General features: G+C 34.8%; 1 protein-coding gene across 6 annotated transcripts in view; it reads left to right on the top strand.

Moving 5' to 3' along the window:
- The window catches only part of COL21A1 (collagen type XXI alpha 1 chain), a 171,666-nt gene that overhangs the window by 42,183 nt on the left and 115,746 nt on the right, over nucleotides 1–13,737 (top strand). For all 6 annotated transcript variants that reach the window (XM_042939082.1, XM_042939086.1, XM_042939085.1 and 3 more), the window contains exons 2-3: nucleotides 6,030–6,154; nucleotides 9,485–10,036. In XM_042939082.1, the coding sequence (XP_042795016.1) occupies nucleotides 6,067–6,154; nucleotides 9,485–10,036 (640 nt within the window). In that variant the 5' untranslated portion in view covers nucleotides 6,030–6,066. The remainder of the gene's footprint in view (nucleotides 1–6,029; nucleotides 6,155–9,484; nucleotides 10,037–13,737) is intronic.

The raw sequence follows: 13,737 nt of genomic DNA, 5'->3' as shown, positions 1-13,737 counted from the left end.
TGAGTAGCAAATTTTGAGACATTTTTGCTTGAAGAGATTCTCTGAGTAATGCTTTCCAATTTGGGGTTGCTAGCTTATTTCTCTACCAGGGGAATAGGAACTGTAGGAGTTTAAAATTTTTTTCCTTATTTATCATTTTTTGTATTACCTTACATCAGAATTTCTAGAACTTTGGTATACAGTGGCATATGGATATGGGAAACTTTTTATTTTTAATGTTTGTTCCCTTGCTCTATAGTCTGAAGCTAGTAGGTAGGGCTAGGGCATCCATATGTTTAACAAACTCCCCAGGTGATTGACTTAAATGCTAACAGGGGATATGTCTCAGTTTGTATGTATTGCACTTAAGCATATGTACAATGAAATAGTTATAAAACATATTTATGAAACATTCCAGTTATGTTTGTTATGTTTCAAAGGCTAAATAATATGACTGTAACATGTATTTAATGCCCTTTTTATGTCATCTACTTTAATAGCTGTCTATCTAGAATTGAATAAAATTAGACAATTAACTTTGGCCCAGGAATTCTGAAGGAATTAGATACTACATAAAAATAGTAAGGATGATTTTGGTAGAGGAGCAGAATAACTTAACTTTGATGCTTTTGGGGTGGAAGCCAGTCAATATTTATTAGCATAACTTATTACCATAAAATAGTACATCCTGGTGATGACTCACCAAAAATGCTTCTCATTGACATTTTTCGACCATTATAGCTCTTTGTCCAGAGGGGCCAGCCTAATTTGAAAAATGACAGCGATGATGTTGGATTGTTTCTCACTGAGGTATAATTTATATACAACAAATTATATAATTATCAAGCCATAAGTTTAATGGGCTTAGACAAATTTATACACCAGAATAACGTCACTGCAAGTGTAGATGTTTTTATGACCCAGTCAGTTTACTTATGCCACTTTCCAATTGAATTCTTTTTTTTAAGTGTTTTTATGAATTTATTTTTGAGAGAGTGAGAGAGAAAGAGTTCAAGAGAGAAGGAACAAAGAGAATTCCAAGACCACTCAGATCCCAGTGTGGGTCTTGATCTCATGAACCGTGAGATCATGACCTGAGCCAAAATCAAGAGTCATACACTTACCCTACTGAGCCAACCAGGTGCCCCTCCAGTTGAATTCTTTCATCTAAGTCAAATGTTTCCTGATTTCTAGAACCATGGGTAGGTTTTGTGATTTAGGACTTCGTATAACTGGAATCATGCTTTATGTATTCTTTTGTGTTTGACTTTTTTCATTACACAGAACAAATCTAAAATTTGTTCATGTGTTGGTTATAACAATAGTTGACTTTATTGTTATTGCTGTGTGTTATTTCCTTATGTGAATATACCACACAACTTGTTTGTTTGTTCTCATGTTGATAGCACTTGAGTTTAGTTTGGGACAGTTATGAATAAAACTACTACAAACATCCTTAAAGTCTTTTTGTAGGCACATGTTTTCATTTCTTTAGGTTTTATACCTAGAAGAGGAATTGTTGGTCATAGTTTAACTTTTCTAAGAGACTGAACCTAACAGTTCTCTAAAGTGGTTATTTCATTTTCCACTCTCACCAACAATGTATGAGTTCCAATTTTTCCACATAGTCTCAAAAAAACATTTGATACTGTCAATTTTAAATTTTAGCTATTTTAGTGGGTGTGAAATGTTACTTTATTGTGGTTTTAACACTTATTTCCCTGATGACTAATGATGAGTTCTATTTAATAGGTTTATTGGCCATTTCTGTATCTGTCTATGTAATGTATCTGTTCAAGAATTTTACCATTATTAAAAAAAATGGATTGTTTTCCTTTTTTAAAAAATGTTTATTTTTGAGAGAAAGAGAGAGAGAGAGACAGAGAATATGCAGGGGAGGGGCAGAAAGTGAGGGAGTGAGGGAGACAGATGATCGATGTGGGGCTTGAACTCAGAACTGTGAGATCATGACCTGAACTGAAGTCAGATGCTTAACTGACTGAGCCACCCAGGCACCCCAGATTATTTTCCCTTTTATTGTTGATTTTTAGGGGTTTTTTTTGCCAGTAAATTATTTTATTTTTAAAAAATATTTTTATTTTTATTTGTTGAACTATGATTGACACAAATATCTTGTTAGTTTTAGGTGTATCACAGTGATTCAATATTATTATACATTACAAAATGATCCTCACAATAAGTGTAGCTACCATCTGTCACCAGACATGGTTATTACTGTACTACTGACTATATTTCCTGTATTGTTATATCCTCATGACTTACTCATTTTGTAACTGGAAGTTTGTACCTCTTAATCCTCTTCTCCTGTTACCCCAGCCCTTCAACCCCACCCCTGTATGGCTGTCAGCAGTTTGCTTCCTATGTCTCTCAGTCTATTTCTGTTTTCTTTGTTTATTTGTTTTGTTTCTTATATTCCACATATGAAGGAAATAATATGGTGTTTGTCTTGTTCTGACTGACTTATTTCACCTAGCGTAATACCCTGTAGGTCCATCCAAGTCATCACAGATGGCAAGATTTTATTTTATTTTTTTTATGGCTGAGTAATACTGTAGATGTTTAAAAAATATATGTATTCTGGATATGTGTCACTTTTCTTGAGTATTGTGAATATTGTCTTAAGGGTGTTTTTTAAGGAACAGAAGTGTTTATTTTGGCGAAATCGAATGTATCCATGTTTAAAGTTGCTAGTGGTTTTTGTGTCCTAAGAAAATTTGCCTAATCCTGAGGTCATGAAAATATTCTCTTAAGTTTTCTTTTAGAAGCTTTATAGTTTTAGCTTTTACATTTAGGTCTATGCTTTATCTAATTTTTGTATGCAGGATGAGATGGTTCATTTTATTGTGTTTGTCCAGTTGATCCAGCACCATTTAGTGAAGAGACTCGTATTCACTTACCTTGACACTTTTATTGAAAATCAATTGACCACATAAGTGTGGATCTGTTTTTTTTTAAGTAATTTTTTTAAATGTTTATTTATTTTTGAGAGAGACAGAGTATGAGCGGGAGAGGGGCAGAGAGAGAGAGAAGGATACACAGAATCAGAAGCAGGATCCAGGCTCTGAGCTGTCAGCACAAAGCCTGACATGGGGCTTGAACCCATGAACTGAGAGATGACCTGAGCTGAAGTCAGACACTTAACCAACTGAGACGTGTGGGTCTGTTTTTGAACTCTACTGGGTTCCATTCTGTATGGTTATCCTTACACCAAGAGCACACTTTCTTGATTATTGGAGCTGTATAGTAAGTCAGAATCAAGTAGTATAAATTCTCTTAATTTTGTTCTTCTTAATCAAGATGGTTCTTTGTTGAAAATTGTTCTTCATTTAAGATGGTTTTTCTAATTCAAAATCATTTGAATTTTATATAATTTTAGAATAAGTTCATCACTTTCTTTTAAAAATATGCTGGAATTTTAATTGGGATTGTGTTGAATTTATAGGTCAGTTTAAGAAGGATGGACATGTAACCAAGACTGAGTCTTTTAATTGATGAATATAGATTCTTTATTTGTTTTTTTTAATTGCTCTCAACAATGTATTATATTTTTTTAGGGTAGAGGTCTTTCACATTTTTCATTAGGTTTAGGATGCTTCTGATACTATTAAATAGAGTATTACATTTCCCCCTTCCCTCCAATTTTATTGCTAGTATATAAACTTAAAAAAACCCTACTACCCTTGTTTCTTGTGGCCTTGTCAAATTGACATATTCAACTAATGTCTTGGTAGATTTCAAAAAGTTGTCTATGGAAAAATCATATCTATAAATACAGTTTTATTTCTTTATAGGCTTTATATCTTTTATTTTCATTTTGAATATGACAGTGGCTAGGACTTCCTGTACGGTTTTGAATAGAAGTGTATTCACATTTTGAATAGAAGTGAGAAGAATGTATATTATGCTGCTGTTAGGTGTTCTGTAAATGTCAGTGAGGTGAAGTTGGTTGATATTTTTGAAACCTGTACAATCATTAATTTTTTTGTCTAATTCAATGATTACTGAAATGTGAGCATTAAAATGTTACATTTTTATTTGAATTAAAAAAAATTTTAATGTTTATTTTTTTTTGAGAGAGAGAATGAGAGTGAACAGGGGAGGGGCAGAGAGAGAGAGGGAGACACAGAATCTGAAGCAGGTTCCAGTCTCTGAGCTGTCAACACAGAGCCCGACGCAGGGCTTGAATTCATGGACTGCAAGATCATGACCTGAGCCGAAGTTGGCCGCTTAACTGACTGAGCCACCCAGGCGCCCCTGAATTATTTTTTGACATATTTTTCATGGCAAGCATTTCAGTTTGTATCTTTTTTTAATGATTCCATCTCTCTTCTGAAATTTCCCATATTTTTGCCCATTGTTGTTTGTCTTACTCATTAGATCCTTTAACATATTTATGATAGCCATTTTACATCATCTCTGGATGTGCTTATACTGAATATTTTAATCCTGATCAAAAATCAGATTTTTCTTGCTTCTTCTCACATCTTGGGAGACCCTTGGGAAATTTCTTTCAGCTTGTCAGTATGATTTCCAGCCTTTTGTATTTACAAGTTCTGTTTTTCTCTCTTGTCCTTTCTTTGACTTTCTGCTTTTTTTTTTTTAAGCTTATTTATTTTGAGACAGAGAGAGAGAGAGAGAGAGAGCAGGAGAGCAAGAGAATCCCAAGCAGACCCCGCACTGTCAGCACAGAACTCCATGTGGGGCTGGAACCCATGAACTGTGAGATCATGACCTGAGCCTTAGTCAGATACTTAACTGACTGAGCCACCCAGGTGCCCCAGCTTTCTGCTTTTTGAGTTCTTTTCTTTCTCCACTGTAGTTAAGAACCGGCATGCCTCCAAGGGATTTCTGTTGAGTTCTGTTGCTTCTCCCCCAGCCTTCAGCATGCCAAAGATTTGCATTTGAGGAATTCCCTGGATACCTGAACAGGGAGAGGAAGGTAGATCTCTCTTATTGTTCTGTGTTGTTCTCAACTTTCTCTGTAGTACTTGTCTGTTCCATGTACTCTGTTAAGACTCATGGGCAAGTATTGCTGACTAGGGGCATACTATTTCTGTGTCTGGGACCCTCCTGAAGAGGATTCTCTTTCTGCTAGGGACGAAATCAGCCCAGAATCTCTTCTATCGTATAAAGGATTGCTAACTTTTGAAATTTTACTCATTTAAGTTTCTTTAAATCCTGTCTTTACCGGTGGGTATAAAAGACTATAGTTGTGTAGTTTATCTGGAGTTGGTGGGAATGATAGTGTCTTGCAACTTTCCACATTCTAACCAGAAGTGAAGTCCTTGGACTAACTTAGAAGACGTATTAAGGTCATATAACTGTTTATGAATCAAATAAAATAGCTCTTAATGCTCAAAAAAATTAAAATCCGCTTGCTTTATTATGTAAATATTTTTCCAGATGCCCTTTAAGTGTTTCTTAAATGCAAATCCATTTTTAAAAGAAAAATGTTTGCTCCCAGTGAGATAATACAAAGAATGTGATAAGGCTCTACAGGCTATGCTGGAAGGAGGAATTCTAGTAAATATTTTGAGCAAAGCCCAAAGTTTTAGAAAAGTTTATACCTTTTCAAGATAGTTATGAATTAAAAGACTTACAGTTTTCCTCAGCTCCTATTCATTGTCCTCTTGCATAACATATTTAGAATATGGTTATTTCCGGGGCGCCTGGGTGGCTCAGTGAGTTAAGCGTCAAACTTCAGCTCAGGTCATGATCTAGCAGTTCACGAGTTCAAGCCCCACGTCAGATTCTGTGTTGAGAGCTTGGAACCTGGAGCCTGCTTCGGATTCTGTGTCTCCCTCTCTCTCTCTCTGCCCCTTCCCTGCTCACGTTCTCTCTCTAAAAAATAAATAGACATTAAAAAATATGGCTATTTTGGACATGTAAATTATTCTAAGGCTACTAAAAACTGTACTCCAGCTGGATATTACAATGAAAAAATCTAGACTTACAATAATGACTAGCTATTTGTCTTTATTTTTCTAATATAGTTAACTTTCCTTTTTTTTCTCTCTCTCTCTTTTTAGGAATCCTAAACCAAAATATTAGAACGAAAGAAGAAACATGGCTCACCATAATATGTTTCTTTGGATAGTTTTGGTCCTGCTTCTTCAGAATTCTGTATTAGCTGAAGATGGGGAAATAAGATCAAGTAAGAACTATCAGCATTTTTGTGATCAACAAATCGATTGTAGAAATCAAATTAGTGGAGCTCAAGCAATTCTTTTAAGGACCTTATCTTATTGTCTTTAATGTTGTAATGCCCTAAAATAAAATGAATTGCTGTGTTATGTATTAACTGAGAGGAAAAACTTCTATCAGAGGTAATTTTGAGAAAATTCTGTGGTAATTGTTTATTTTACCCATCAGGCTTTGGAATAAATGGTCTCATATTGAGTTCATGCTCAGCCATTTATGAGGTTAGTGATGTGAAGATGAAGTATCTACCTCATAGGATGATTATCAGGACCATCCTATGAAGTTACCTTATAGAGATAATGAGATAATCCATGTAAACAGGATAATACATTTTAATGGCTTAGCACAGTGACATCTGAGTAAATGGTGATTATTATTCTGATTGCCTGTAGGAGAGCTTGCATTAGAGAAGGAGGGTTATATTAATCGCTGTTCTGCTACCCAGGCCATTATTTATAGATATCATGCTTTTTTAAAAAAAAACAACTTTGCTTATAATCATATTTGAAAAGTCATAAACACCCTACTGTAAATTAATTATGGTTTCTCTAACACTTAAATCATATGGTTTGACAACTTGCTAAAAATTTATTAAAACAATAATAAATTTAATGTTTATATAACACTTTTATAGGTTAATCAACCCAAGCACTATAGAAGGTAGATATGCTTTGGTTTTTTGGGTGGGAAAAGAGATTCAGCAAAATTTAAGGGGCTTACCTAATGTCACACAGCTGATTAGTGCCATAACTAGTATTAGAACTATGCCTTTGCTCTTTAGTCCATTTTTTTTCCCCCTGGTGACACTGGTAATTCATCTCTCTAAGGAAGAAGTCTCTTGGAGTGGTATTTTGCCTAGCTTTTATAAACGGCAATACTTGCTTTCGTACCCATGTTCTTGGCTCACCTTGCAGTTGTGAAATATATGCTCTGTGGCTCTGGAAAGGGGTATGAAGGGCCAAGCACAACCTGGTTAGAGTTTATAAACACTGAATCAAGTGGCACACAAACACTAGCAGGTCTAGACAATGAGTCTCATAGCATTGAGGAAGGACAACTCTAAAGAACTCTGTAAACATAACTTGCCTGTCCTTTTGTGTCTCGAATGAAAGCAGATGTCTGTAATCCCAGTCCAGCTTCCAAAAAACCCCAGAAGAATTGCATTCCCTTGAGTTAGAAAATTCGCCTCTGGGGCAGAATTCCATTTCTGCTGTCCCTAACCTGAACCCTGGCTGTGGTCACCATGGCAGAGGATGTTGGAATAGAGTCCCTCAGGCTTTTTTGGACTTCCCCACCACCTTAAGAGTGGCATCATAATCATGGTTACACTTTTGAGATAAATCTATGTTTTGGCATTGAAAAAAGTTTTTGGGAGGGGGGAAGTAATTTCTTGACTGCATGTTCACCTGACAATAGTGTTTCTTTTTGGGGGTTACTGTGTTGGGTGAGTTAATTTTAAAATTGAGGCATCTTCCTGTGAGCCCTGTCATCATCCTAGATATGGAAGTAGACAAAGATGAGGAAAAGAATGGAAAGGAAAGCAGAGAGAGATTGATTGATTGATTGATTGATTGATTGATGGACTTTACTCCTAAGGAGATATGAAAATGCAAATACTAATTGTCAGTAAACATTGCTTTTTCCTTCACGACTGTCCTTTGCAATTGTGATATCTCATTTGCAGTGTCTATGGAAAATAAACCATTATAACTTTAAATTGGGCATCTGTTCACTACTTAAGGGAGACCATTAATTTGAGTAAAAACACAAGACTTGCAACAAAATTTGTTGTCATATTACCTTGACTCATCTCATTCTTTTCCAACTTACATCTCCAAGGATATGTGACCTTTATCATGTGGGCCATAAACAGTAGTATTTTTGTTGCTTTGCAGAAGTGAGAGAAAGAGAAAGCAAGTATGGCTGTTCAGCATGCTCTGTTTCCATTTCAAACTATTGGAATTACTCAAATGAACCAGTTTGTCTTTTGGGCAGTGTTTGACTCTTATCTCTGGACCTTGGCACTTGCTGTCCCCTCTTACTAGGAGGTCCTCCTCTTCACCTGGCTACAGCTCTCCTTTCAGACCTCAGACTCCCAGTTGGCTTTCCCACAAAATCTACCCTGGTTTTCCACAGTTAGGTTGCTACCCCCTCCTAAATGTTCTCAGGATACTTTGCACTTTCCCTAAGCAGCCAGTTGTCTGTCTTACTAGACTTTGATATCTATTCGAGATATCTTATGTATCTTTGAAGCTGGTACCTAGCAGGATATCAAGCACGGAGTAGGTATTTAATATATATATAGACTGACAGAATGAAATAGGGTTGGAGGCATGTTGTGCAGTGTGGAAAAGACCAGTAAGATTTTTCCCCCCACAATTGCTTAGAACTTGTCTAAGTGTAACTTATACCAACGGTAGTTTTTTATTTTCCTTAATAGAAATGTAAGGTGTGCTGATCACATGTATTTCCTGGCATCTTGAAACGAGAATCCTTATCGCTCTGGAGAAATAAATAGCTTTATACTTTTGAACATAGATTCGCTTAGCAGAAATATATTATTGGCTGACAATGAGATATTGGACCTGCATTGGTGATCTCAGTTCATTAAGCTTTTATTAACTATATTAAAGAATATGGATCTTTATTGACTAGTTGAATCCTGAAGTTGGCAGAAAGTTTCTTTTTAAATTTCTTTCCCTTATTTGTTGGTTTATTATTGTAAATACTTTAGGTTATCAGTAAACGAACCATATTTCATTGATAACTTAATGCTACTAGTGTATAGCTGAAAATAATTTATTTGCATATTTTTGTGTTTTCATTTATTGGGTGGGGAAATAGAATAAAATGGTGCTTTATGGTAATACCTGCCCCTACAAAGAGATATCTAGATATCATGTCATATACAGCATGTCTTTTTTATTCCCTACTTTTAAAGCTCAGTCATTAATCCTTAAATTAAGATAAAAGAATTAAAAATGTCAACAAAAATAATAGCCCTCAGAAAGAATTTTCATGAGCTAGGCGGTATATCTTATTTAATCTCACATAGCTCCAGTGAACTGGTTACTTTAAAAAAAAAATTAAGCTTTATTTAGGGATAATGGACATAGGAAATGGTAAGATATTTGAAGTGTACCTCATGGTGATTTGATATACATGTATGTTGTGAAAGGATCTCCCTCCCCCAGTTGGTTACTTAAAAATCACGCAGTAAAAACTGCCTATGCTTTTCTTTTTATGCAGCAAATGTGCTCTGATGGTTTTCTTTTTCACTTAGGTTGTCGTACGGCTCCAACAGATTTAGTTTTCATCTTAGATGGCTCTTACAGTGTTGGTCCAGAAAACTTTGAAATAGTGAAAAAATGGCTTGTCAATATCACAAAAAATTTTGACATAGGACCAAAGTTTATTCAGGTTGGAGTGGTCCAGTATAGTGACTATCCTGTATTGGAAATTCCCCTTGGAAGCCACAAGTCAGGAGAGAACTTGATGGCCGCAATGGAATCCATACACTACCTGGGTGGAAACACAAGGACCGGAAAGGCCATCCAGTTTGCTCTTGATTACCTTTTTGCCAAGTCCTCACGGTTTCTGACTAAGATAGCAGTGGTACTTACGGATGGTAAATCTCAAGATGAAGTTAAGGACGCAGCAGAAGCAGCAAGAGACAGTAAAATCACTTTATTTGCTATTGGTGTTGGCTCAGAAACAGAGGATGCAGAACTTAGAGCTATCGCCAATAAGCCTTCATCTACTTACGTGTTTTATGTGGAAGACTATATTGCAATATCCAAAATAAGGGAAGTGATGAAGCAGAAACTTTGTGAAGGTAAGCCTTAATAGAATTTGGAAACAATTAATAATTGCATTTTCTAACATTTTGGTATAACCTGTGCTTATTATACCAGTGTAGTTATATTTAATGTCAAATTATCTATGATGTTAGAACTGAAATGAACACTTAGTTTTGTGTTTCATTTATTCTGGATAAAATTACTTGAAAAAAATCTACAGTTGGAAAATGTCATACTTTGTTATATTTGTTGCTTTTTCTTTTTGATCACAATATGTGTGTTGTAGAGATGGTAGAAATAAAGACACATAAACAATATGAAGAGGGGTGCCTGGGTAGCTCAGTTGTTAAACATCCAACTTTGGCTCAGGTCATGATCGCACGATTTGTGGGTGCAAGCCCCACATGAGGCTCTGCACTGACAGTGTGGAGCCTTCCTGGGATTCCTGCTCTCTCCTTCTCTCTCTGCCCCTCCCCCAGTTCACGTCCTCTCTCTCTCTCTCTCTCTCTCTCTCTCTCTCTCTCAAAATAAATAAACTAACAAAAATATGAATCCATGTGGGGTGCCTGGGTGGCTCAGATGGTTAAGTGTCCGACTCTTGATTTTAGCTCAGGTCATGATCTCATGGTTCATGAGATGGAACCTGCATCTGGCTCTGTGCTGACACTGCAGAGCCTGCTTGGGATTCTCTCCCTTTCTCTCTCTGCTTGTCCCCAGCTCTCTCTCTCAAAGTAAATAAATGAACCTAAAAAAAAAAAAAAGATCAAGAATATGTATAAATCACACATGATCATTATTACTCCTGTTAATGAGTTTTTGTCTTTTTCATTGCAGTCTTTCTCTTTTATTTCAGCGTGTCTGAGAATTTATTTATGTGCCTAAATGAGAATAATATTGTATATATTATTTCATACTCTATTTTCTTATTATTTTATATTCTATTACTGTGTGTATAATTTTCATCCTCTATTAATGTGAAAGCAGACAATCTCAGTCTCCTAAGATAATTTATTGAATAATTTTTCTATTTTTGCATGTTTAGTTTTTTTTTTTAAGTTTTTATTTAAATTCTAGTTAGCTAATGTACAGTGTAATATTAGTTCCAGGTGTAAAATTTAGTGATTCACCACTTACGTACAATACCTAGTGCTTATCACAACAAGTGCCCTCCTTAATACCCATCACCCATTTAGCTCATCTCCCCACCCACCTCCCTCCAGTAACCATCAGTTTATTCTCTATAGTTAAGAGTCTATTTCTTGGTTTGCCTCTCTGTTTCTCCTGTATTCATCTGTTTCGTTAAATTCCACATATGAGTGGAATCGTATGGTATTTGTTTTTCTCTGACTTATTTCACTTAGCATATACACTCTAGCTCCATCCGTGTTGTTGCAAATGGCAAGATTTCATTCTTTTCTGATGGCTGAGGAAGGTTCCATTGTATGTATGTATGTGTATATGTCTGTGTGTATGGATAAAGAAGATGTATCTTCTTTATCCAGTCATCAGTTGATGGTGTTTAGTTCATTTCTAAGTTTTTCTATAAATAACAGTGAATATTCTTGTACAGAATTCTGAATGAGAATCTCCCATTTCTTCCAAAAACAATGGCCAAATTACTAATATTATTAAAGCTCTGGAAAAATGTTAAAAATTGCACTTGAGAGAGACTTAACTTTCTATGGTTAGTGAGAGAACATTTGAAAATATAGTACTTATCAGTCAGTTATTTTTATATCATTCCATGAAATCTAACTTTGTGTTTATGATAACTCCATGGAAATGGAAAAGTTTGTATTTTTAGTAAACATTAATGCTATTAGGATATACACATGCTTATGTTCATATTACTTAGGGGGAAAGTAATTTGTATCTTTTATTTTTAATATTATAGTCATTTAATATACAATATACCTAAAAATAATATTTGTGTAACATGCAAAGGCTTTTTTTTCCCCCAGTTTACCTACAAAATCTTCAAAAATAGGTTGGTTCACATTTCATAGAAATATTTCTAAATGATTGTGGCTTAGAAAAAGTTTCATTTCTCTTTTTTCTTCAAATTTGTTTTGGGTGTATAGTACAGAAAAAACATTTAATCATTTTTTTATATTATTTAAGAAGGTATAGAAATTAAGCATTTTATTTAATCAAACTTTTAAAAAGGTACTATATCGGGGTGCCTGGGTGGCTCAGTCAGTTAAGCGTCCGACTTCAGTTCAGGTCACGATCTCATGGTCCATGGGTTTGAGCCACGCGTCGGGCTCTGGGCTGATGGCTCAGAGCCTGGAGCCTGCTTCTGATTCTGTGTCTCCCTCTCTCTCTGCCCCTCCCCCGTTCATGCTCTGTCTCTCTCTGTCTCAAAAATAAATAAACGTTAAAAAAAAAAATAAAAATAAAAAAAAATAAAAAGGTACTATATCAAGTAGAAAAGGTCATCACAGTTTTTGTTTTTTTTTTTTTTAATGTCTCTAACAGTTAGACTGTGTTGACTTTTGTCATCTTGAACAGAACAGAGGGGTGTAGATTTGTTTCCCAGTTGTATTGAGAAATAATTTGACATACATAAATGTTTAAATGCTTTGTCATATTAGAATTATATGGTTTTGAAGCTAGCTATATATTATTATTAAAATAGATTTTTCATGGTGATAATTTACTATTTTGTATCCTAAAATAAAATTTGATTAAATATGTCTTTGTACTACTTCAGAGATTTTTTGTAGATAGGTATTTTGGTAAATGTATTCTATTTAAAAAATTCTAATTACACATGAAAGAGTAGCTGTGCTTAAAAGGGGTAAAAAATTCTTTTAGCAGAAATGTCCAGTCTGTAAAAAAAAAAATTAAATTGGAAATCTTGCCAAAAAACTCTTCATGCACACTCAAAGAAAGAATGTAAGTAATGTCTGTGTCTATTCAGTTCACAAACATGCTGTACAATAGCCATCTTTGAAAATGTGGTTTTTGGAAATTGTACTTAGAGCAGTATATGAGCTTTTTTGAACTTGACTTTTTAATAACTGTATTAAAGTATGATTAATGCATTGCTCTAATCATGTAATTTGTATTTGAATCATTTGACAGTTTCCTTTTTTTTGACAAATGGTTAAATTTTACCTTGAGGTGCTTATCATATAGGATTACCATTTCCTAATATTGTTCACCTTTATACTCTTGCTGTGATTTGATCCACATTGAGCAAAATATTATTCACCTCTTTGTTCTCACATGGATTATTTCATCTTCATAGACTACCATTTCCCTGAAGGTGCATTCTACAATACATTCCTTATTTCAGGATGATCTTTTTATAATGGGCAATGATTTCTTTCTTTATCTGTCTGAGAGTCTAATTTTTTTCTTTTTTTCCTATTCTTTTTTTATTGTTGTAAAAAACCAATAAGATCTAATCTCTTAAACATTTTAAGTGTATACTACAGTATTGTTAACTACAAGCACAGTGTCATACTGTAGATGTCTAGAACTTTTTCATATTTCGTGACTGAAACTTTGTGCCCATTGAACAGCCACTCCCCATTTCCTTCTTCCTCCCACTCTGGCAGCCCACCATTATACTTTCTGTTGTAAGGAGTTTGACTCCTTTAGGTATTTCATAAAGGTGGAATTATCCCGTGTTTGTTCTTCTGTGTCTGGCTTTTGGGATTTTGATAGAGATGCATCACTTTGGGTGATAGGGAAATTTTTACAATATTAAGTTTTCCAATCTGTGTAC

This window comes from Panthera leo, chromosome B2 (genome assembly GCF_018350215.1).
Source record: "Panthera leo isolate Ple1 chromosome B2, P.leo_Ple1_pat1.1, whole genome shotgun sequence".
NCBI classification, from domain to species: domain Eukaryota; kingdom Metazoa; phylum Chordata; class Mammalia; order Carnivora; family Felidae; genus Panthera; species Panthera leo.
Note: the sequence above shows the minus strand (reverse complement) of the source record. Positions and strands in the feature narration are given on the sequence as shown.